This window comes from Ranitomeya variabilis, chromosome 1 (assembly GCF_051348905.1).
Source record: "Ranitomeya variabilis isolate aRanVar5 chromosome 1, aRanVar5.hap1, whole genome shotgun sequence".
Lineage (NCBI taxonomy): Eukaryota > Metazoa > Chordata > Amphibia > Anura > Dendrobatidae > Ranitomeya > Ranitomeya variabilis.
In genome coordinates this window covers 10,548,352-10,575,118 of record NC_135232.1, presented here as the reverse complement: position 1 = coordinate 10,575,118, position 26,767 = coordinate 10,548,352, and the positions used below count along the sequence as shown (strand labels likewise).

Here is a 26,767-nt window from a genome sequence, read left to right as displayed (position 1 = left end):
TCCAGACCCCGCTACTCACCATTGAAGTAGATGCCAGCAAAAGGGGAAGGGGTGCCGTAGTCTCCCAGACAACATTCCAGGGTCTCTGGTCAGCCCAAGTCAGCAGAAAATCTTCAAACTTCAGAGAGTTGAAGGCAGTGGTAGAGACCCTCAAGGCAGCAACATCAGTGGTCCGAGGTACTCACGCGAGGGTCTATTTGGAGGGTCTTCGAAGCACGAAGACCTAAAGGGCTTCTCAAGAATATTTTCTTGGGCTGAAAAGAATCTTCTCTGTGTCAGCCCTTCATATAAAGGGAACAGACAACAAGCGAGCAGACTTTCTGAGCAGAAGAGATATCCACCCAGAAGTGTAGTCTGAATCCAGATGTATTCCAGATGTTGACCAGGAGATGGGGCTATCCAGAGGTCGATCTGTTTGCGAGACGCCAGAATGCAAAAGTGACCCACTATTTCTCACTCAACCGAGATGAGCATAGACGCCTTCGTTCACCAGTGGAAATTCTGGCTTGAGCCTTTTCTCCAATCCCGGTCTTACCGAGGACTCTACAGAAAATAAGATGCGAACAGACCAGAGTCATTCTAGCAGCAACACTCTGGCCGAAGAGAAGCTGGTACGGTACCATAACCAGCCTGTGTGTAGACTGGCCTCTAATACTTCCACCAATCGAGGATCTCCTACACCAGGGGCCAGTCTATCAACCAGACATAGAGAACTTGCATCTAGCGGCATGGCTTCTGAGTTCTCGATTCTGAGGGCCAAGGGTCTGAGAGTCATTAACACGCTACAGAAAAATAGAAAGCCGGTGACAAACGCCATATACCAAAAACATGGAAGATGTTTGTGTCATAGTGTGCACCAGACTGGCCGGATCCCCAACCGGCCAATATCGCACAGATCCTAGATTTTCTGCAGGAAGGCTTAGGAAAAGGACTCAGATCCAGTACTCAAAGTTCAGGTGGCGGAGTTGAGCTCATACTTTGACCAGGCCCTTGCTGAACATCGGTGGGTGAGATGGTTCTTGATACAAGCCACATGACTGGTCCCAGGCTGTGCAGTCTGGTCCCCACCTGGGACCTCTAATATCGTTCTTAAAGGATTAACGCTTCCACCATTTGAACCCCTACCGTCGATAATGCTGGGGAAGCTGTCCTGGAAAACACCGTTCCTGGTGGCAATCACAAAGGCCAGGAGAGTGGGGGAGTTACAGACCCTTTCAATAGGGAAGCCCTACCTGAGGATATTAGAAAACTGGCTGGTGTTCCGACTTGATCCGACATTTTTGCCAAAAGTGGTTTCAGACTTTCATAGAAATCAGGATATAATAATGCCTTCCTTCTGCCAGATATCAAAGAACAAAAAAAAAAAAGTTCCATTCTCTTGATGCAAGGAGAGTGGTCCTACATTATCTCCACATAACCAAAGAGTGGAGGAAAGATAAGAACCTGTTTATTTAACCCTATGGCCAGAATAGAGGAAAAAAGACATCCAAAACTACCTTGGCAAATTGGATAAAGAAAGCAATAATTGAAGCTTATCAGGTGCAAAATCCCACACCTCCACAAGTTCATTCCTCCAGAGCAGTAGCAGTTTCATGGGCGGAAAAAGCCAGCACCTCCATTGAACAGATAAGCAGAGCCGCTACCTGGTCATCTTTCCACACCTCTGTCAGACATTATAGGCTTGATTTAACATCCATCAAAGATAGATCATTTGGGAGAAAGATTCTCCAGGTGGTAGTCCCTCCCTAGACATTAGTCTTTGGTATTCCTCCTGTGTGCTGTCATGGGCGGTTATTAGAAAAAACAGAATTAGACTTACCGGTAATTCTGTTTCTAATAACCTACCACGACAGTATGGGTAATTCCCCCCCTTTTACTCAATTATTGGATCTAGTAGTAATAAATATGTTAAAGCATTCATACTACTGTGCTCCTTTATAATAACACTAGGAAAAGGAGGTGGGAGGGGCTATTTGACCTCTTTCGTATTTCCTGTCCCTATTAGGATGAGATGACATCCTCCTGTGTGCTGTCGTGGTAAGTTAAATGAAACCGAATTACCGGTAAGTCTAATTCTATTTTTGATAGTTTTTTTTATAAATTGACAACTTGCTTTTCGCTCAGGGTCTGACTGTTGGTGCGCCCTCTGTTCACCGTAGTGAAATTCTCCCAGTGAACTCGCTTCTGCACCATGAGACTTTCTCAGGGTGCTAGCGGGGATCTCACCGCAGCTCAGCCCAGCTGGGAATGCAGCTCCAGTGACCAGCAGTAACCTCGATGATGTCACCGCTAGTCACTGACGCTGCGCTTGCAGCAGCTCATTCATCAGTAATCCTCAGCCTGGACGGTCGCATCTTGGCACCGTCCTGAAAGAAAACTTTATCCCCAGACATGGATGACGGCGTGGGACAGAACAGTGGACAGGTGAGGGATATTGTTGTTTTTAATTTTTTTTTTTATTACAGGAGACGAGGGATTCAGTGGAATTAGGCGTTCGGTGAGTATAACTGTTTGTTATTTTTAAATAAATCATAATACTTTTACTTTTTTTATTTAATATAAAAGGCTATTCTGGCTGTGTCTTTATTTACCATATAACTATACGATTAGTAATGGATTACTTGATGTCACCGGACAATACAAAGGTGACATCAACACCACAAATATGAACCTCACTTGCCTTTTCTGTGCTATTTTTAGGTGGGGGGGAGAGCTATATCCCTAGCCCCTTACCAGCCTGAGAATACCAGCCCCCAGCTTTAGTTTTGATGGTTGCAAAAATGGGGGGATCCCACACCGTTTTTTTTTTAAATTATTTATTTAAATAATTAAATACGGCATGGGGACCCTTCTATTCTTGATAACCAGCCTTGCTGTAGCTGACAGTTGAGGGTTGCAACCCCCAGATGTGAGTTTTGCCTAGCTGTTTATTAAAAATGCAGGGGAACCCATGACGTGTTTTATTTATTTACAGCGCAGGCACTGGCTTCTGAATAACCCCATCAGCCGCTCCTGCTCTCACTATTGTTAGCAACAGCAGGCATCAGCTGATGGGACCAGTAGACCCATCAGATGACACCAGTGACCTTTAAAAACTTCATACCTCCGATCACAGCTGCACGCTCACATTTTGTCATCTGACAGCATGAGAACCGAGGCGGTGATTTTTACCACTGATCACGCACATGACAGCATGACAAACACCCGGTGTTTAGGGGGGGGCAGAACCCGAACAGTAACACAGACTTCCTGGTGAAGTCCATGTTCGGTGTTCGCGCCAGAACAGTAGGTGTTCTGGAACGGACGCCGAACTTTACAGTTTGGATTCGTCCATCTCTACAGACTACATTACAGAAGCACACAGTAGACAGACATACAGTGCTACACCAAACTGGATGATGACCCAACTCCTAAATATATGAGGGAGTTGAAAAGTCATCAGAAGTCTGTGTACAGATTCCACAAACCTGGGCTTCATCCCCGGATAGGAATTTTCTACATGCTTCCTGAGATTCGTAAGCCAGGTAACCCAGGAAGGGCAATCGTCTCAGGGGTGGGGACACTCACTGAAAACATCTCAGAGTAGAAAATGTCCTTAAACCACTGGTAAGGAAGACAGCCAGCTATTTACAGGACACCACAGACCTTTTTAAAAAAGCAATCTACAATAGGTCCTCCCCTAAGGATGCCATCTTAGCCACCATGGATGTGGAATACCTATATTCAAACATCCCACATGAAAATGGACTATCTGCCTGCCAAATGTTTCTTGAAGCTAATCAGATCCCTTCTGGAGTCTGTATTAAAGGTACCTTCACACTGAACAACTTAACAACGATAACGATAGCGATCCGTGACGTTGCAGCGTCCTGGATAGCGATATTGTTGTGTTTGACACGCAGCAGCGATCAGGATCCTGCTGTGACATCGTTGGTCGGAGCTAGAAGGCCAGCACCTTATTTCGTCGCTGGATCACTCGCTGACATCGCTGAGTCGGCGTGTGTGACGCTGATTCAGCGATGTCTTCACTGGTAACCAGGGTAAACATCGGGTTACTAAGTGCAGGGCCGCGCTTAGTAACCCGATGTTTACCCTGGTTACCAGTGTAAATGTTAAAAAACCAAACACTACATACTTACATTCCGGGGTCTGTCTCGTCCCCCGGCGTCCGCTTCCCTGCACTGTGTCAGCGCCGGCCGGCCGTAAAGAAGAGGACACAGCGGTGACGTCACCGCTCTGCTTTAGGGCCGGCGCTTACACAGTGCAGGGAAGCGGACGCCGGGGAACGCGACAGACACCGGAATGTAAGTATGTAGTGTTTGGTTTTTTTACATTTACACTGGGAAACAGGGTAAACATCGGGTTACTAAGCGCGGCCCTGCGCTTAGTAACCCGATGTTTACCCTGGTTACCCGGGGACTTCGGCATCGTTGGTCGCTGGAGAGCTATCTGTGTGACAGCTCTCCAGCGACCACACAACGATGAAACAGCGACGCTGCAGCGATCGGCATCGTTGTCTATATCGCTGCAGCGTCGCTTAATGTGATGGTACCTTAAGACTCACCAGATTGATCATCCCACATCTTTATCTCTTTCGACGAGGAGATATATCTACAACGCAGCGGAACTACTATGCCAACCTTTTCATGGCTAAACTGAAAAATGACTTAGCATCCTGCTTCATCAAACTCTCAGCCTACTTCAGTTATATCGATGACATCTTAATAATCTGGACTGAGTGAACAAGAACATCTAAAATTCCATGACAATTTCAATACATATCACCCCACAATAAACATGACATTGGACCAATCAAAAACGGAAATCAATTTTCTGAAAACCACCACAAAATTTCAAAATGGTTCAATCCAGACATCAGTGTATTGGAAACCAACTGACCGATCCACATACCTCAGATAGGACATCTTCCACCCGAAACACATTGACAAGTCAATAGTCTATAGCCAGGCCCTTACATATAATCGTATCTGTTCCATGTTTTTAATTAGATCACAAAAAGAATATACAAACAGATAAAAGATGGAAAATGTACAGAGAAGCTATGTAACCCAACTTATAATAAGGAGTAATGTTGTGGGCATGTCAAAATCCAAGGAATATGCAGTCAAATAGATGGTAACAAAAACTGCTGCAGGGTAGTACAACGGCTCATAGTAATAGTAGTACTCTAGAAGTTAAGACCAATCGGCCATAAAAGTGAATGATTAACACTCCAATACTTGTATACAAAGTATAAGACAATTAAGGTAACTAATGTAACTACAGAAAAGGCATATAACGACAAATGACCTGCTAATGCAATGAGGCAGAGCTGGGCATGTAACATTTATTTCACAATGTGTACCTCATAATATGAACTTGGGAGACATTTAAACACTTTTTTCCTCGATTTTCCCTGTAACTGCTTCTGGTATGTTGGAAATTCAGCCTCCTGGGACCTAGCAGTTCCTTCTCCCTCCCTACAACCAGCAATCAATTGACTTCTGGGTCCAGAAAAGGAAGCACTGCTACTGCTTCCTATTACTGAATACATAGCCCATGCCTAGTGCTTGTTTCACACCTCTTTTCATATTTATCAAGAAAATCTTCAATAAAAAATATATTGAAAACGAAAAAAAAATTATATTGTCACCTCAAACTCAATATTACACTCAAGCCACAGAATCCATGTGCATACACTGAAAACGCTCAGATGTTTGGGACAATTTTCAGTGAAGAAACTCCAGCAAAGTGTATATATAAATTGGGAAAAAGCACAAAAAGAAAAAAAAAATTGGGAAAAGCCTCACGGTGTGGTTTGGATCTTAAAGGGGGTCATACATGACAGTTCCTACTGTGGATCTTTCGTTAAATAAATTATTGCAAAATGTATTTTGTAGTGTTTTCTTCAGTTTCATCACTTTCCGATTTTATTGTCTGGATGATGATGACTATTGATATATCCACATATCATACAGTAATATACAGCAAGGTTCAAGGAAGCTTCACTACTTGGAAAACAAATAAGGTGTTTTTTTCCTCTCCTTTATCTGAAACTGTTTAATATTTCGATCACATATCATTTTGGGGTTTAGCAATTTAAAGCAAAGTCTCTATAAAACGCTCTAAGAGGCTACGAATAATCTAATGATATAGTTTTCTCTTAATATGAATTCTTTAAGTTTTAAAATTCGATTTGCCTGTAAAACATTTTACACATAAAGCATCAAACGACTTCCCACCTTTGTGACTGCTCTGATGACTTCAGTAGTCTGACTTTAGTGGTAAAACATTTCCTGACTTAGGCTGCTTTCACACTAGCATCGGCGAGGGGCCGTCGCTATGCGTCAGCCCGACGTGCGTTGTGAAAGAAATGCCCGACGTGGGCAGCGGAAGCAGTCTTACGACGCTTCCTCTGCCCTATTGTAAGGTCCGGGGAGGAGGGGGCGGAGTTTCGAAAATGGCGGACTCGACGCACAAAAAAAAGTTACATTTAACTTTTTTGTGCCGACGGTCCGCCAAAACACGACGCAACCGTCGCACGACAGTTGCGACGTGTGGCCATACATCGCAATACGTCGCTAATGTTAGTCTATGGGTAAAAAAACGCATCCTGCAGACAACTTTGCAGGATGCGTTTTTTCTCCTAAACGACGCATTGCGACGTACAGCCGACAACGCTAGTGTGAAAGTAGCCTTATAAACAGAGTCAGCCTTCCACTTTAACCCCTTAAGGACCAGGGGGTATTTCTGTTTTTGCAAGTCCATTTCTTGCTCACCTCCTTTCCAGAAGGACAAATTTGACTACCATAAATTGTATAGTACGAATTTTTTTTTTTTAATCCACATTCACTAAATGCTAAAACTGAGCTGCCATTATGAATCTCCAGGTAGTTACGAGTTCACAGACACCAAACATGTCTAGGTTCTTTTTTATTTAAGTCGTGACAAAAAAATCCAAAGTTTGTAAAAAAAGAAAAGAGCGTCGCATTCCGAGCCCCGTAGCGTCTCCATTTTTCGTGATCTGGGACTGGGCGAGGGCTTATTTTTTGCGCGCCGAGCTGACATTTTTATTGATACCATTTTGACATGGATCCAAACTTTTGATCACCCATTATTACATTTTATTATAATGTTGCAGCAACCAAAAAAATGCAGTTGTGGCGTTCTGATTTTTTTTTCATTACCCCATTTACAGTTTTCATTTATTCATTTAATATAATGACAAATCGGGAGAATCTGAAAACGGTGATATCAAATATGCGTATTTTAATTGCTTTAACTTATTTTCATTTTTTATTATTTTTCAAAATGTTTTTTTACTTGCTTCAATAGTCTCAATGGCAGACTAGAAGATTAGATCTGATCGCATGGGATACACATAGCTATGTGTAACAAAAATGCTCATCTGGTATGCAGGGTTAAAGGTAGAAAATCGGTCACAGGAGCGCTGAAAGGAGACACTGACATTGGATAAAGTTTAGCCACAACGCGTTTCAAACGGACATGTCCATTGAAACTCGTGGTTAAACTTTATCCAGTGTCACCTTTCAGCGCTCCTGTGACAGATTTCTACCTTTAACCCTGTTGTCTATCCTCCTTTGGAGGTTTTCGGCTGGAGCTGCGGCGGTTCCTGGCACTTCCCTTATCCCCCTGGGGCTGCCTCCTCAGCGCTCCTAAATGACCTCCTTACATTGACTCTGATTCATCTGGTATGTAGACACTCATAGCAGTTCAGGAATGACAACCACAGGGGTCTCCTACAGCCCCCTAATCATGCCAACCAATCAGCGACCCGCGGTCATGTGACACGGGCATCGATGAGCGGAGCCTAGATATGCATCCGGTTTGCGAGAGTTAAAGGCCGCTGTCAGAGATTGACAGCAGCACTTAGATTGTTAAAAGCCACAGGTAGATCACGATTCCATCCACGGCTTTTAGGGGCATATGACAGCTGATCACATCAGCTGTCATGTGCCGTAACAGGTGCGGGCTCATCGTCGGAGCCCACACCAAAGTGGGGGAGGCGTGCTATGATGGACATGGAACGTCATAGGTCATTAACGGGTTAATTCTGTTATGTTGAGCAAGCTCAAATACACAATTACGCCTTTTCCCCTTTGTGTATCCTCTTATGGTTAATCAGAGTTGACTGATGTGCAAATTGCTTCTTACATTCTGAACATGAATAAGGCTTCCCTCCAGTGTGATTTCTCTCATGTGTAACAAGATTTGATTTAAGTGTAAAGCATTTCCCACAAAATGAACAAGAAAATGGCTTCTCCCCGGTGTGACTTCGATGATGATCAAGAAGTATGGATTTAGCAATAAAACATTTCCCACATTCAGAACATGAAAAAGACTTCTCTGTGTGAATTTTCTCATGTGCAACAAAACTTGATTTAAGTGCAAAGCATTTCCCACAAAAAGAACATGTATATGGCTTCTCCCCTGTGTGACTTCGATGATGATCAAGAAGTTTTGTTTTAGAAATAAAACATTTCCCACATACCGAACATGTGTAAGACATCTCACCGGTATGGGTTTTCTCATGTGTAACAAGACTTGATTTAATTACAAAGCTTCTACCACAAACCAAACAAGAAAATGGCTTCTCCCCTGTGTGACTTCGATGATGATCAAGAAGTTTTGTTTTAGAAATAAAACATTTCCCACATTCAGAACATGAAAATGGCTTCTCTCCTGTGTGAGTTTTCTGATGTTGGACAAGATTTGACTTGCATCTGAAACATTTCCCACATTCTGAACATAGGTACGGCTTCTCTCCTGTGTGAATTCTCTGATGTTTTCCAACATCAGCTTGATGTATAAAACGCTTCCCGCATTCTGAACATGAATATGGTTTCTCTCCTGTGTGAATTTTCTTATGATTTACTAAAGCCGAATTATCTGAAAAACTTTTCCCACATTCTGTACATGAATGTAGCTTCTCTCCTCTGTGAGCTCTCTGATGAGCTAGTAAACCAGATTTATCTGAAAAACATTTCTCACATTCTGAACAAGAATATGGCTTCTCTCCTGTGTGGATTCTCTCATGTGTAGCAAGATGTGATTTCATTGCAAAGCATTTCCCACAAAACGAACAAGAAAATGGCTTCTCTCCTGTGTGACTTCGATGATGATCAAGAAGTTTGGCTTTAGAAATAAAACATTTCCCACATTCAGAACATGAAAATGGCTTCTCGATTGTGTGCCATCTTTCATGTATAACAAGACTTGACTTATTTTTAAAGATTTTCCCACATTCTGAACAAGAGTGTGGCTTCTCCCCTGTGTGAATTTGTCTGTGTGTATGAAGACTTGAGCTTGTTGCAAAATGCTTTCCACAGAGCCCACATTGAAGCGCTCTGCTTCCTGTCTGATCTGTACTTGTAACAATCTGAGATTGGTTAGGATACGGTTCCTCAGGATTAGGTAGATTATATGTTAGCTCTATACAGTTGAAACCTACATTTTCACTAGGGCTGGTAAGATTTTCTTCTTTAGAGTTGGGCTTCATATCTTCATCTTCTAATTTATAATTTGCTGATAACCTGAAGGTTCTCTCATAACTATTATTATCATTTTCTGTAAGGAGTAAAAAGACACAATTACAAATGTAAAAACAGCATGCGGGAGAGGAGTCAAATTGGTGCGGCAAGAAATGACATGCTGCAATTTTCAAAAAAGCAGAAGTTTTCCAATTCAGTCAGGAAAAAAAAAAAACAAGCGCATGCAGGGGGTTTCTGAAATGTCATAGCTTTTGCAATCACTGTAAGGCTATGTGCACACATTTCAAAATTGCCTCTCGGCATTGATCCCAGATGACGTAGCATCACGCGAGACCACTACGTCATCACAGGTCATTGTCGCAAGGCATTACTGGGAACGGGAGGAGCGGGAACGCTGCGGGGGACGCCGGAATGTGAGAATATCACAATTTATTATTTTAATTCTTTTTTTTCCTCACAAGTATATGGTTCTCAGGGCCTGGAGGAGAGTCTTCTCTCCTCCACCCTAGGTACCAACCGCACATGATCCGCTTACTTCCTGCATGGTGGGCATAGCCACATGCGGGAAGTAAGCAGATCAATGCATTCTTATGTGTGCGGAATCCCCGCGATTCCGCACAAAGAATGAACATGCTGCATTTTTTTCCAGAATGCGATTCTGCCGAGGAAAAAGAACGCAGCATGTGCACAAAAAATGCAGAATGCATCAAAAATGATGGGATGCTTATGTAAATAGATACAGAGAAGACAGGCTAACGGAGCGCCAGGCTGGCAGTCAGGGGAGATGTTGATTGAGAAAGGTCCGATGCAGCTCCTGCCGGGTGCCTCAGGAGAGGAATAAACAGTGAGTTGCAAGACACTCCGGTCACATGGGAGCGCACAGGACATAGATGAAAGGATTAAAAGTTTCTTTATTGAAATCCACAACGCGTTTCAACGGAACAGCTCCGTCTTCACCAGGTGGCAGGATGCTTATGTGAGCTTTTTTAGTGTTTTTTTCGGCAGAAAACAGCTAAAAAAAACGCTAAAAAAAAGGCTAAAAATCCTGAATGTGTGCACATAGCCTAAAAAGCAGCTTTTTAATTTGCATAAAAAAGCAGCAAATTATATTTACATAACTGGGTCCGGCCATGGACAAAGCCAGATGAGGACCTTTTTTTTTTTTTTTTTTTTAAACACACAATGTAGTGAATTAAGGGGGAAAAAAAAACAAGTGCAGTGAAATTGTGGAAGAAAAAACACAAAAGCAAAACACAATTCCACCATTGTTTTTAGTTTTGGCTTCACTTTGCTCATTGTGTGGTAAAAATGACTCCGCTCCATGAACCTCCGGGTCAGTACAATTCCACCGATACAAAACTTGTCGTGTTTTTATTATTTTAGTATTGCAAAAAAAAACAAAAAAAAAAAAAAAAACATTTTGCTTAGGACATAATTTTCTGAGAAACATGACTTTCTTATTTTTCGGTACATGGAGCGGGGTGAGCACAGTACGAGCCCTGGTGCAACGAGCACAGTACGAGCCCTGGTGCAACGAGCACAGTACGAGCCCTGGTGCAACGAGCACAGTACGAGCCCTGGTGCAACGAGCACAGTACGAGCCCTGGTGCAACGAGCACAGTACGAGCCCTGGTGCAACGAGCACAGTACGAGCCCTGGTGCAACGAGCACAGTACGAGCCCTGGTGCAACGAGCACAGTACGAGCCCTGGTGCAACAAGCACAGTACGAGCCCTGGTGCAACAAGCACAGTACGAGCCCTGGTGCAACAAGCACAGTACGAGCCCTGGTGCAACAAGCACAGTACGAGCCTTGGTGCAACGAGCACAGTACGAGCCCTGGTGCAACGAGCACAGTACGAGCCCTGGTGCAACAAGCACAGTACGAGCCCTGGTGCAACAAGCACAGTACGAGCCCTGGTGCAACAAGCACAGTACGAGCCCTGGTGCAACAAGCACAGTACGAGCCCTGGTGCAACAAGCACAGTACGAGCCCTGGTGCAACGAGCACCACGAGATTCTCACAATGTTATTTTGTGACATATTGTACTTCATGATAGTGGCAACATTTCTTTGATATGATTTTTTTAGGGACCACATCACATTTGAAGTCACTTTTAGGGGTCTATATGATAGAAAATACCCAAAAGTGACACCATTCTAAAAACTGCACCCCTCAAGGTGCTCAAAACCACATTCAAGAAGTCTATTAACCCTTCAGGTGCTTCACTGGAATTAATGGAATGAGGAAGGAAAAACAAACATTTTACTTTTTTCATAAAAATGTACTTTAGATCCTTTTTTTACTTTCACAGGGTAAGAGGAGAAAATGGACCCTAAAAATTGCTGTGCAATTTTTCCTGAGTATGCAGAAACCCCATATATAGGGGCACACCACTGTTTGGGCGCACAGTGAGGCTCAGAAAGGAAGGAGTGACGTTTTGGAGCGCAGACCTTGATGGAATGGTGTGTGGGGGTCAGGCACATCAGGGGCTCTCCAAACACTGAAAAGTATTTATAAAATGTAACTTTCATTTTCCGATTATAAAATTGACATTATCTTTTTAACACTTTTTATTTAAAACCAACCACTATTGAGTAGTTGCAGTAGTTAATGTGGTGTCAGGGATATGACCAGTGTCCACCTTCATGTAATGAAGGATATTATTCAGTATCCGATGAGCTTTGTTATTCACTGCGTTAATGGTGGACTCTCTACAGTGGTCAGTCAGCTCTGGATCATATGGACTCCTGGTAAAGGGCTCTAGTGTCTTGTTGTCCCCAACACTTCGGGTGCTGAGCCGATCTCCCTTATTGTATATACAGTGAAGGAAATAACTATTTGATCCCTTGCTGATTCTGTAGTTTGCCCACTGACAAAGACATGGACAGTCTATAATTTTAAGAATAGGTTAATTTTAACATTGAGAGATAGAATATCAAAAATAAAATCCAGAGAATCACATTGTATAAATTGTATAAATGTATTAGCATTTTGCAGTGAGAAATAAGTATTTGATCCCCTACCAACCATTAAGAGTTCTGGCTCCTACAGACCAGTTAGACGCTCCTAATCAGCTCGTTACCTACATTAGACAGCTGTCTTACATAGTCACCTTTAGGGTATGTGCACACGTTGCAGATTCGCAGCATTTTTTGAGGTGCAGAAACGCTGCAGATCCGCAGTTGATTTACAGTACAATGTAAATCAATGAGAAAAAAAAACCAAAACGCTGTGCTGATGGTGCGGAAAATTCCGTGCGGAAACGCTGCGGATTAAAAGTAGCAGCATGTCACTTAACGGATCTGCAGCGTTTTTGTACCCATTCCATTATATTTAGGGGTAAAAAACACTGAAAATCCGCTGCAAAACAGCGCAAAAAACGCTGCAGATCCGCACAAAAAATGCAACAAATCCGCAGCTGCGTTTTCTGCCAAGACATGCAGAATTCGCACCAGAGATTCCTAAGGCTAATCCGCAACGTGTGCACATAACCTTATAAAAGACTCCTGTTCACAGACTCAGTCAGACTCTAACCTCTACAACATGGGCAAGACCAAAGAGCTTTATAAGGTTATCAGAGACAAGATCATGGCCCTGCACAAAGCTGGAATGGGCTACAAAACCATAAGTAAGACGCTGAGTGAGAAGGAGACAACTGTTGGTGCAATAGTCAGAAAATGGAAGAAATACAAAATGACTGTCAATCGATATTGATCTGGGGCACCACGCAAAATCTGACCTCGCGGGGTATCCTTGATGAGGAGGAAGGTGAGAGATCAACCTAAAACTACACGGGGGGGAGGGGGGACTTGCTAATGATTTGAAGGCAGCTGGGACCACAGTCACCAAGAAAACCATTGGTAACATTACGCCGTAAAGGTTTAAAATCCTGCAGCGCCCACAAGGTCCCCCTGCTTAAGAAGGCACATGTGCAGGCCCATCTGAAGTTTGCAAATGAACACCTGGATGATTCTGTGAGTGATTGGGAGAAGGTGCTGTAGTCAGATGAGACAAAAATTAAGGTATTTGGCATTAACTCAACTCGAGAAGAGAAATGCTGCCTATGACCCAGAGAACACCATCCCCACTGTCAAGCATGAAGGTGGAACATTATGTTTTGGGGGCGTTTCTCTGCTAAGGGCATAGTACTACGTCACCGCATCAATGGGAGAATGGATGGAGCCATGTACCGTAAAATCCGGAGTGCAAAGTACTGCAGTGCGCAGGCGCTGGGCCTCTCTGACCTTTCCCGGCACCTGAGCACTGCAGTACTTTGCTCTGCCCTCAACGGGACAGATAAAGTACGCCTGCGCCGGAGCGTGAAGACAAGAAGAGGACATCGTAAGAAGATGGGAGGCCCCGGACCGCGATGCCCATCGTACCGGGACCGCCCCGGGGTGAGTATAACATAACCTCTTTTTCTCATCTTTCAGGATACATTACAGCATTACAGAATGCTGTAGATAAGCCCCTGATGCCGGTGGGCTTAGCTCATCTTCGATTTTGGGGGTGACAGGTTCCCTTTAATGAATTCATCTAGGGGTGCAGTGATCATATTGACACCACAGGTGTGTCACAGAATTCTATACTATTGGGCAGTGAAGAAAAAAAATAATTACATTTTTACCACCACAATGTCATTTTATCCCCAGATTTTACATTTTCACGCTGGGAAATGGGTAAAAATGGCACCAAAATGTGTCCCACAATTTCTGCTGAATGTAGAAATACCCCATATGTGGCAGTACAGTACTGATTAGCAACGGCGAGACTCGGGAGTGGCGGAGCACCATTTGCCTCGTGGAGAACAGATTTTCCTAGAACAGTTTGCGGATTCCATATACAGAGCCCTTAAGTACTAGAAAAGCAGAATCCCCCTCAAGTGACCCCATGTTGGAAATTACACCCCTTTAGGAATTTATCTACAGGTGTAGTAATGATTTTGACTCCATGGGTGTTTTCCAGAAACAAGCAGAAGGAGGTTACTGAGTAAATTGCAAACTGCCGTAGTAGTGACCAGGACGTTGTAGTGACCAGTACGTTGTAGTGACCAGTATGTTATAGTGACCAGGACATTATGCCCAGCTCGTGTTTCTGTAGACAAATCAGGGGGGCTCTCATCACTACAGAAATGCCAAACATGTGGGCGCTATATGTGGTTTTGGCACACTGGGGCTCAGAAGGGAGGGGGGCATTTGGATTGGGGAGTGCAGAATTTGCTGAATTTATTTTGAGGAGGTGAGGAGCCATTTTGCTGTTCCAGAGTATTTGTCCTACCAGCAACTTGGAAGCCCCTAAATTTCCATTAACAGATGACGAACCTGAGTGGGGACTTGCTATATTTTGTGGATTGAATTGAACCTTTTTTTAGGAACATTTTACATAACGTTTGGGATCACATTTATCCGGCGCTCTACACTGAGCACTTTGCGGTTTCCATCTAAACCTAAGAGTGACGCGATTCAGATGAAACCCCGAGGGATCCATTCACTATAACAAGGTAGCAGAGTTACTCTGGGCTCCGTCTTGCTTCTGTTCACCGGTGTACTTTTCAGAAGTGCACAAAACTGTAGAACTGCTTTTTATTTTTTTATTCACACCTAAAAAGACAGACACCACCGGATCACAGGTCATATGGCGTCCACAGTGACTCCATCTGCCTCATTATAGGTAATCTTCCCCCAGAGGTACCGTCTGAATCACCATATTTCAGAGATTTACACAGAAACCCCAGTGTAAGCGCTCAGCGTAGAGCGCAGGATAAATGTGCCGAACCTTACTGTGATCTTTGGGAGGCAGACTGAACAAAGAAAAAAAAACAACAGGTGAAGAATTAGTTTTATTTTTCTACATCGTTCCTTATGCAGTATAAGTGATTAGGTGACTATTCTTCGGGTCTGTGCGATTACAGCGATACCAGATTTATATCGGGTTTTTATGTTTGGCAGCTGTCACACACTAAAAGGGTTTTTGTTTTTTTTTTATTTTGCATAAACTAGTTGTTTGTTTGTTTGTTTGTTTGTTTTGGCTGAGAGCGTTATGTTATGGCTTGTTTTTTGCAGGACAAGTTGATGTTTTTATTGGTACCATGACATTTTTTTATCACATTCTATTAAGATTTTTGAGAGGCAGAAAGAACAAAATCAGCAATTTAGGAAATTTTTTTTTGTAATCCCGTTCCGCGTGTGGTAAAATTGATAAGGCAGTTTTATTCTTTGGGTCAGTACGATTACAGCGATACCACATTTATATTTGTTTTTTTTTTTGCCGCTTTTATGCAGTAACTATTTAATAAAAGAAAAACTTTTTTTACACCGATTTATTGTCAGAGCTATAACTTTATCTTTCCACTAATGGAGCAGTATTGAGGCTTTTTTTTTTTTTTTTTCAGGACAAGATGACGTTTTCAGCGGTACCATGTTTATTTACATTCATCTTTTTGATGGCGTTTTATTCGACTTTTTGTTTAACAGTATGATGATAAAGCGTTGTTATTTGCCTCGTTTTTTATTTATTTCTTTTACAATGTTCACTAAAGGGGAGAGTTTTATAGGGCGTGTCATTTTGGACGCGACAATACCAAAATGTGTGTACTTTTATTGTTTTGGGTTCTTTTCAGAAAAAAAAAAATATATATTTAGTATTTTTGTAAATATTTTTACAATTTTTTTCTCACTTTACTTTGACCCACTATAGGACTCATTTTTTTGCAGGCTGACTGTTTGTACAGCATGGGGATTCAGGAGCTTTCCTATGCTGTAGAAACTGCCAGTGCTGTACTGATCGTGTATGATCGAACAGGTTTGTCTAAGCATGATCTATCAAGTTTGCTAGCGCTGGTAACCTGGATGTCGTCATGACAGCATTGGGTCACCATAGCAAAGATCGGCCCCCTGTGATCACTGGCGCCGATACAAGAGCAGAGGCGGCTTCCTCCCCCTTCCTGTTCTCGAAACGCTGCAATAGATTACGATTGCAGCATTTAGGGGGTTAATGTGGTGCTGCACCATTCGTGGCACTGAGTACCGGGTGTCAATATCAGCTGACACCCAACCGCGATCTCGCGGGCACAGTCTCCTATGCATGGGCGATCGCCATGACGTATCCATATGTGCAAGGTCAGTAAGTACCAGACAACCTGGACGTATGGATACATCAAAGGTCGTGAAGGGGTCAAAAAAAAATATATATATTGGTCTCTGAAAATGGTGATTAAAAAAATAAATAAATAAAATAAATGTTTTTGTAAATTAATATCAAATCATACTGACCCCAAAATAAAGATCAAATGTGAATTACACCGAATGGTGAACGCAGCTTAGCAATAAAATATTTCTATGCCCCAGAACCGCTGTTTTATCATTCTGCCTCTTAAAGATTGTGGTAATCAAAAAAACGATTGTAACAAAATGTTGCAAATGAAAACTACATCTTGTCACACAAAAAGTAACAACTCCGATGGTGGAAAATGTTCTGGACCCCAGAATATAACATCTAATAAATTCACTGTATGAAGAAATAGCTGAAGTAATGATACATCTGGTTCGGCAGGAATGGAGGATGAAGGATGGGAGATTTTACTAATTAAATTCTCACCGCACAAATCGGTAACAATCCTGAAAAGGAGAACGAATTGGAAGCATCTAAAGAGACCAGCATGGATCAACACAGAACATATCACTTGTTAAAGAGGAAGAAAAGAAAATGTATATTAAATGGAAAGAGGGGGGCATATATAAAGAATATAATGCTGTCCGCAGGGAATGCAGGGCAAGAGTTAGAAGAGCTAAAGCCAGTAATGAAGTGAGGCTTGCAACTTTTAAATTCCTATTTTGCATCTGTGTTCTCTAAGAAAGCAAATGTAACATCAACTGATCTTCATGGTGCCATCGAAGCAATAAAAGAATCCACACTATCCATAAACAGAGGTGGTAAGGGAACACTTAGCTAATTTACATGAATTCACATATCCTGGTCCAGATTAATTACATCCTAGGGTACTGAAAGAGTTACCAGAGGAAATTGCAGAACCAGTAGCCAGAATCTTTGAAAAGTCCTGGAAACCAGGAGAAGTCCCAGAAGATTGGAAAAGGGCAAATGTTGTTCTGATCTTCAAAGAAGGAAAGAAAACAGAGCCAGGAAGTTACAGGCCAGAGAGCCTTACTTCTATACCAGGAAGTTACAGGCCAGAGAGCCTTACTTCTATACCAGGCAAGATCTGTGAAAAGATTACACTGGTCTACAAAAAAAAAAAAATTCTGGCATGGACTTTAAGAACAGTTTTAGGCTAATTTGAGGGCGCTGAATTCAAATCTGATCTTATAAGTTCTCTATCACATCACGTTTTTGCGCTAAAGGTATACAGCCCATTTTCATGAATTCCATGATAAATATAAGTAGTGTATGAAATGTGCCGGTTTATACGGTTCACTAAGGTAAATTTAGTTGTCATTTAGTCTCCCAATAAATGTGAGAATATCTTTGTTTTCTTTGAACATGCATAATTCCCATTTGTTATGATAACACCCTTGTTTTTTTGTGCTACTGGACAGTAGAGCTACAGCAGAGCATTGGGTGAAAACTGAGTGGCCTCAGCGACAGAGTTTGGCGTCTGGCGATAAGAATGTCATCCATGATCCTCTAGTGGATAGGAAGGACATTGTCTTTCTTCCCTTACACATAAACCTTGGATTGATGAAGCAGTTCGTCAAAGCTCTCAATCACAGTGGAGAATGCTTTAACTATATATGTTCGACTTTTCCTGGTCTTAGTGAAGAGAAGTAAAGGCTGGAATATTTGATGGACCTCAAATAAGAACACTTATGAGAGACCCAAATGTTATCACATCAATGAATGAGACAGAAGAAAGAGCTTGGAATGCATTTTGTAATGTGGTGCGGAATTTTCTAGGGAATAAGAAAGCAGACAACTATGAAGAGATTGTGGAAGAGCTACTAATGAGTCTGCGAAATCTTGGATGTAGAATGAAGATCAAGATTCACTATTTACACAGCCTTGGGGATGTGAGCGAGGAACAAGGAGAGCATTTTCATCAGGACATTAAAACAATGGAAGAACGGTATCAAGGCCGGTGGGACTCACGTATGATGGCTGACTATTGCTGGAGCTTGATGAGAGACAACCTAGAAGCTGTACATCACCGATCAGCCAAGAAAAGAAAGTTCAAATAATAACTGCCATTTGTCATTCGTCTGTGTGCTACATATATATGTGTTTTTATATTTTGTAGTTTAATTCTGTAAGTAGATTTGATTTGCTGTACATAGACTTTGTAATCTTTGTTATTCCTTGATTAAAAATATACAAAACGTAGTACCGAAATTATCATAAAACATTAGGAGTAATTTTCATCAAAAATTAAAAATATCTCGAAATCCTGATGTGATAGCCAAAAACGGAGACCACATTCATAATCAACAGCCAAAATTGACTTAAAATATGTTTTAAAACCTTTTGCCAGAAAAATTGCGTTGACCAGTGTTATTTTAAACAGCATGTTTGTAAGTACTTGGATAAGAATACAGTAATTATCCAGAGCCAGCATGGGTTTGTAGCAAGCAAGTGATGCCAGACTAATCTAATTTCCATCTATGATGGAATCACTGACTGGGTGGATCAGGGAAATGCGGTAGATACAGTAGATCTCGATTTCAGAAAAGCATTTGATAAAGTACCTCATATTATCTTTATTGAAAAAATGACCAAGTGTGGGATTGACAAGGATACAGTTAGGTGGATTCATAACTGGCTCAGTGATCATAGCAAAAGAGTGGTGGGTAAATGGTTGCACTTTCAATTGGAAGAGTGTTTCAAGTGGGGTACCACAAGGCTCTGTCCTGGCCCCAGTGTTGTTCAACATTTTTATAAAAGATCTAGATAAGAGAACTGAAGGTAAACTGATGAAATTTGCAGACGATGCAAAGCTAGGATGGATAGCTAACACTAGAGAAGACAGAGAAAGGATTCAGACGCATCTAGATAAGCTTGAACAATGGGCAAAGGCAAACAGAATGGCATTCAACAGGTATAAATGCAAGATTCTACATCTGGGCAAGAAAAATAAAAATTACATCTACAGAATGGGAGGAATAGAACTAAGCAACAGCACGTGTGAAAAAGACTTGGGTATACTAATAGATCACAGACTGAACATGAGTCAACAGTGTGATGCAGCAAAAAAGGCAAACACAGTTCTAAGATGTATTAAGAGAAGCATAGAGTCTAGATTACATGAAGTAATTCTCCCCCTCTGCTCCTCCTTGGTCAGGTCTCATCTGGAATACTGTGTTCAGTTCTGGGCACCATATGTTAAAAAAGACATTGAAAAAACTGGAGCAAGATCTGAGAAGAGCTCCCAAAATGGTGACCGGTCTGCAAAGTATGTCCTACAAGAAAACGAATAAAAGATCTGGGAATGTTTAGCATGCAAAAAAGAAGGCTAAGCGGAGACTTAATAGCCGTCTACAAATATCTGAAGCGCTGCCACAGTGTAGATGGATCATCCTTATTCTCATTTGCGAATGGAAACACGAGAAGCAATGTAAAGAAACTGAAAGAGAGAAGATACAGACCTCAATTTTCAGTAAGCCAGGAGGAATAGACTTCTCTATATGTTAACTTTTGAATACTTTTGTTCTTTGGCTGGTCAAGAAAACAGACTTTTGTTCATATAAGCCTGTAATGTTGACTTTTAAGCTGAAACTTTTTGTAACAAACTGTGCTGTTATCCTGGATGACAGAAATGATGTTTGCTGATATGTTGAATACACATTGTGCAGGCCAGCTAGTTTGTTGACTTGAAAAACAGAGGAGGAAAAAATATGCAAATGAATTAAATAATCAAATCATGAGTTAACCTGTCCCTTGACCTGTGAATGATGGATTGATGGACAATTGTGAACTATATGAGGAGACTTTGCCTCTAACATTAGATACATCCGGTCATCGAGACTGCCAAAAGAGCCAGAGATCAAAAAAAATAAAAAAAAAATAAAAAAAGGGACTCTTTACAAGACAGCAGCCAAGACATCATGGCTCCATCACGAGGGACACAGATTTGACATTCTACAGAATGCCAGCTTAGGTGACCACGGCCCTAGCAGAAAGAATTCATATCTGCTCCATTGATCATCACTGTACCATGGATATATTTGGGGTAGTCAGGATTTGGACCCATTGATCATATGTGCCCCATGGATAAGCTTGTGAAAGCCAGGGATGGGACTCAACGGTCACTTGACTCCATCGAGAGGTTTGGAGAAGCTCGGTTATGAACCTCTGGTCACCGGGTCTTGCACCTCAATGGACTGTCATCTTCCTAACCTTGTCGTTACCTCCTCTCTGTGCCTGCCACAGGTGGGGTAGTCGGCCCTGGAAGCTCTGAAGTAACAGCTGCGCTTATCCCGAAGAGTCAGCGGGAGGGCGAGACTGTAATTTTGCACCATCTTGGGTATTTTTCTGGGACTGTTCTATTTGTTATCTGCCTGTTTTGTTGCTCAATAAAGTATTGCCACACTGTTTTGCCCTCACCCTGCATTGCCCGAGTAGTATTACACCCATGATAAGAGGAGAAAGGGCGTGCGGTGTTACGATCCCTTGTCCATGTGGTTTCAGAAGCGGACTAAGGCACCCGCTGAGCCCCTGTGCCTTAACAGAGACGATGACCCTGGAGGTCACTTCCAACTCTAACATTCTATGACTGAGGTCACAGCGGTGAATGGTCACATTTAATGTGTTTAAAAAAGGAAGAAGCCAGAATTGCTGTTTGTTCCCCTGAAGAATTTATCAGTTGTCAAGTTTTATCCACCCCAGAAATGGCGACACCGATGTTGGAAAAAATGCTTTGTAGTAAGGACCCGAATATAGTCGGTCAAAGATATTAGACAAATAAAAGAGCATGAACCGCACCTGCAAAAATCATACACTGATCTAAAGCTGATAAGAAAAAATGTATATAACTGAACATGAGGTTCTTGGTTTAACATTCTGATCAGACTGTATGACGCCTTTATATCCTGCCCTGTACATGGCTCCGTGTACAGCTCCTGCCCCATGTGTCACTTATACAGTGTATATATATTACACACCAATGAAGGACAGACGTGTAACTGGTGCAGGAGAGTCCACAGAGCACCTTGTAGAGGACGTCTCTGCACCCCAGCTCCCTTATATCCTGCCCTGTACATGGCTCCGTGTAGAGCTCCTGCCCCAATGTCACTTATACAGTATATATATTACACACCTATGAAGGACGGACGTGTAACCGGTGCAGGAGAGTCCACAGAACACCCTATAGAGGACGTCTCTGCACCCCAGCTCCCTTATATCCTGCCCTGTACATGGCTCCGTGTAGAGCTCCTGCCCCAATGTCACTTATACAGTATATATATTACACACCTATGAAGGACGGACGTGTAACTGATGCAGGAGAGTCCACAGAGCACCTTGTAGAGGACGTCTCTGCACCCCAGCTCCCTTATATCCTGCCCTGTACATGACTCCGTGTACAGCTCTTGCCTCATGTGTCACTTATACAGTGTATATATATATTACATACCTGTGGAAACATCTCCTGGACTCTCCTCCTTCCCGTCACTCACACACGGCTGATCCCCGCTCATCATCGCTTCTTCTTCTTCATCCTTCACTTTAATAATAATCAGATCTTCCCCCTGATACATCAGATGGAACAATAAGTACAATATAAGACGAGTGGGAAATAAGAAACCACCAAAATCAATGACTAAAACTACAGGATCAGAAAAACCCCAAACCCTCCATCAACAGTGTCAGCACCGTCTACCTGATGATCCTCCGGGATGTTGTGATTCTCCTCTGGACAGTCCTGGGGATACAGAGGACGGGGACATCTCTCTGGTGGATTTCTCCTCCTGGATCCATCTGTGGAGACACAACCACATAGTGACTGACTACACAGCCCCTGTATATCTATACACCAGAAACTTCTATCAGCCCCAGTATTTCTGTTGTGGTCTTCTCCACATAAATGAGGGTCCCAGGGCGTCCATGGTACAAATTTGACATGGACAATGGCCTATGAGAGAAGATGGACAGGCACCGTAAAATCCTTTTCTCCGAGCCACTCATTGGGGGACACAGGACCATGGGTGTTATGCTGCTGTCACTAGGAGGCTGACACTAAGTTGAGACAAAAAGAGTTAGCTCCTCCCCTGCAGTATACAGCCTCATGCTGGCTTCCAGAGACCCAGTTCAGTGCAAAAGCAGTAGAAGATTAATAACAATATATTACATAACATTAGAGTATAACATGTCAGAGAGAGTCAAGAACCAAAAAGGTAACGAGCCATAAGGCTAACAGGGTGGGTGCTGTGTCCCCCAATGAGTGGCTCGGAGAAAAGGATTTTACGGTGAGTACACAAAAATCCCTATTTCTCCTTCGCCACATTGGGGGACACAGGACCATGGGACATCCCAAAGCAGTCCCTGGGTGGGAAACAATACAACCAAATAACTCCGTGTACCATCTGACTATAAATGCGCGACGGCCGCTAGTAGAATACGTCTGCCAAGGGCCGCATCCGTAGGGGATTGAATGTGGACATTGTAGTGTCTTGTCAAAGTATGCAGGCTCGACCACGTTGCAGCCTTGCAAACCTGCTCCGCCGTTGCCTGGTGCCGGATGGCCCAGGAAGCACCCATCGACCGAGTGGAGTGTGCTCTAATCCCAGCCGGGATAGGCCTGCCCCTGACCCGATGGGACTCTTGAATTGTACAACAGATCCATCTGGCTATTGTGGCCTCAGACGCGGCTGAACCCTTTCTGTGTCCCTCCGGGAGCACAAAGGGGTAGTCCGATTTGCGGAAATGAGCAGTTCTGGAAATGTACCTCCTAAGGGCCCGTACCACGTCCAGGGTATGAAGGGCCTTTTCGACCCTGTGTTTTGGCTGTGGGCAGAAGGAGGGAAGAATGTTATCTTCGTTAAGGTGAAATGATGAAACCACCTTAGGGAGAAAATCCGGAGATGGGCGTAGGACTACTTTGTCCTGGTGAAAGGAAAGAAAAGGCGCCCGGCAGGATAGTGCGGCCAACTCCGAGACAAGTCTGATAGATGTTACCGCCACAAGGAAGGCGACCTTCCAGGAGAGGACAGATAGCGGGACATCCTGCAGAGGTTCGAACGGGGGTTCCTGAAGCACGCCCAGAACCAAATTGAGATCCCAGGTCTCTAAAGGCATTCTGTAGGGGGAGACCCCTTGAATGAAGGTCCTGACTTGCAAGTTGGCATCGATCTTACGTTGGAACAACACAGATAACGCTGAGATTCGACCTTTGAGGGAACTGAGCACCAGGCCGGAATCCAGGCCGGACTGTAGAAAATCCAAAATGGTAGGGATTAAGAAAACAAGCGGGGGGCGACCTCGGAGCCTACACCATGAGAAGAAGGTTTTCCAGGTGCGGTGATAGATGCAAGCGGAAGACGTTTTACGAGCGCTTATCATAGTGGGAATGACCTGCTGGGAGAAACCAGCTTGAGTTAGAATCCAGGTTTCAACAGCCACGCCGTTAAAGGTAGGGCCCCTGAGCTCTGGTGGTAGATCGGCCCCTGGCGAAGCAGGTCTGGATGGTCTGGTAACCGCCAGGGGACTTCGGATACGAGTTAAACGAGCTCTGCGTACCATGCGCGACGTGGCCAATCGGGGGCGACAAGAATCACCGGAACCCCCTCCGTCTTGATTTTTCGGATCACCTTCGGTAGTAAAGGAAGCGGAGGAAACACGTACGGGAGTTGGAACTGATGCCACGGGGATATCAGTGCATCCACCCCGATGGCCTGGGGATCCTGAGAACGTGCTATGAAGTTGGGAACTTTGGCGTTCAGTCTGGACGCATCAGATCCACGTCCGGAGTCCCCCGGCGAAGGCAAATCTGCTGAAAAACCTCCGGATGGAGTTCCCACTCCCCCAAGGCGAGACCCTGATGGCTGAGAAAATCAGCCGCCCAGTTCTCGAATGTGCACTGCGGAAATGGTGGAGTGGTTGGCCTCGGCCCAACGGAGAATGTGGGAGACCTCCTGCAACGCCGCCCTGCTGTGGGTACCCCCCTGATGGTTTATGTACGCCACCGCTGTGACGTTGTCCGATTAGATTCGAACTGGGTGACCTGCGAGCAGGAAGTGAACGCGTCTCAGAGCAAGTCTGATTGCTCGAATCTCCAAAATGTTTATGGGAAGTCTCGACTCCCGAATTGTCCAAATCCTCTGGGCAGTGTGGTGGCGAAACACCGCTCCCCAACCGAGGAGACTGGAGTCGGTAGTTACCACCAGCCAGCGGATCGGGAGAAAAGACCTCCCCTGGAGGACAGATGATCTTAGAGTCCACCATGTGAGGGCTTGCCTGATCCGTGGGGACAGAGGACATGGCCGATCGAGGGACAAGTGACTCCTGTCCCAATTGTCCAGAAGAGCCTTTTGTAAAGGGCGGAGATGGAGCTGAGCGAAAGGAACCGCTTCTATTGCGGCCACCATTTTCCCCAGGATCCTCATGGCAAACCGAATGGACCGCGGGTGCGGATGACAGAGCGTCCGAACTCCCTGCTGAAACTCTTGGGCCTTGGACCGAGGTAGCAAGACCAGCCCCTTTGACGTGTCCAGGATCATGCCTAGGAAGGAGATCCGTTGGGCAGGAATGGTGGAGGACTTGTCCAAGTTGATTAACCAGCCCAGGCGCGAAAGAGAATCCAAGGTAATGCGGACGCTTGCGTCGCAGGCCTGATAAGACTTACCCTTTATCAGGAGGTCGTCCAAGTATGGCAAAACGACCACTCCTCGGGAGTGAAGAATGGCCATGACCGCCGCCATGACCTTTGTGAATACCCTGGGCACAGTGGCAAGGCCGAAGGGTAAGGCCGTGAATTTAATGTGGTCCTCTTGGATGGCGAAGCGGAGAAACTTTTGATGTGGCGGGAAGATTGGGATATGGAGATAAGCATCTTTGATGTCTACTGATGTTAGGAATTCACCTGTCTCCATTGAGGAGATGACTGACAGGAGTGACTCCATCCTGAAGTGCCGAACCTTTACGTACTTGTTTAGGAGCTTAAGGTCCAAAATAGGGCACACCGTTCCGTCCTTTTTCGGAACGACGAAGAGGTTTGAGTAAAAACCTCTGAATCTCTGGTGTTCTGGGACCGGAACAATGACCCCGTTTTGGCGGAGGGATTTGATGGCGCGATGAAGTGCGCGAGATTGAGCCCCCGAACTTGGGAGACGAGAGGGGAAAAACCTTGCTGGAGGAGAGGCGGAGAATTCTATTTTGTAACCAGAAGACACCAAATCTCTGACCCATTCGTCGTGGACGACGGAAAGCCAGACTTGTTGAAAGAGAAGCAGAAGTCCGCCTGCTTTGAAGGTGTCGACTGGGAGAGTCCCCGAGTCATTGTGAAGGGAATCTGGCAGGCCTGGACCCTCTGGTTCTGGGTTGTCAAGGTTTTCCTTGCCAGGACTGATTCGGCCGGTATGAAGGCTGGGAGTCTGTCTGTGCGTGGAGATCGTTTTGACCTGGACGAGGCTGCGGAGTTGGACCAGAATGGGCTACTGCGAAAGGGCCGAAAGCGAAAATATTGTTGGCGCTGAAAAGTAGTTTTTGGCCTGTGTTGTGGGAGGAACTTGCTCTTCCCACCTGTAGCGTCGGAAATAAGCTGGTCTAATTTTTCTCCAAAGAGGCGTCCGCTCTGAAAAGGAAGGGAAATCAGAGACTTCTTTGAGGAGGAGTCTGCGCACCACTCTCTAAGCCAAATAGCTCTCCTTATGGTGATGGCATTTGAAGCCGCAGTTGCCGCACAGTCCGCTGCGTCTAAAGACGCGTACATCACATAATCTCCAGCCATGGCAATTTGTTTGGCAAGGTCCGCCGCCTCAGATGGGAGATCCTGTTCCTGAATGGATTTTGCCAGGGCATCTGCCCAGAAAACCATCGCTTTGGCGACCCAAGCCGCCGCGAAGGAAGGAGATAGAGAGGAACCTGAGGCCTCGTACACTGAGCGCTCCCCAGAGGGGTCATGAAGGGATTCAGTTGCTTTGGCCAACGAAGCCATGGATTGTAACAGAGACGCGGCCCACTGAGGAGGGCTAGATACACTGGGGTCGGTAGCGGCGGAGGGCTCCTGGGCACATTGGATATCACAGGCAGGGCAGAGAGGGGAACTTTGAGGCCGAGGGTGAGGAGCCTGGCAGGTGGTACACGCAGTAAAAA

The 26,767-nt window shown here is 44.1% G+C and overlaps 2 protein-coding genes across 2 annotated transcripts in view; both read right to left on the bottom strand.

Moving 5' to 3' along the window:
• LOC143793498 (uncharacterized) overlaps positions 1–26,767 on the bottom strand; it is a 301,418-nt gene that overhangs the window by 266,946 nt on the left and 7,705 nt on the right. The window lies entirely within an intron of this gene.
• The window catches only part of LOC143793553 (uncharacterized), a 351,737-nt gene continuing 331,817 nt past the window's right edge, over positions 6,848–26,767 (bottom strand). Inside the window, exons 3-5 of the mRNA XM_077280622.1 lie at positions 22,338–22,435; positions 22,092–22,206; positions 6,848–9,588 (exon numbers count right to left, since the gene is read on the bottom strand). Of these exons, the coding sequence (XP_077136737.1) occupies positions 8,105–9,588; positions 22,092–22,206; positions 22,338–22,435 (1,697 nt within the window). The 3' untranslated portion in view covers positions 6,848–8,104. The remainder of the gene's footprint in view (positions 9,589–22,091; positions 22,207–22,337; positions 22,436–26,767) is intronic.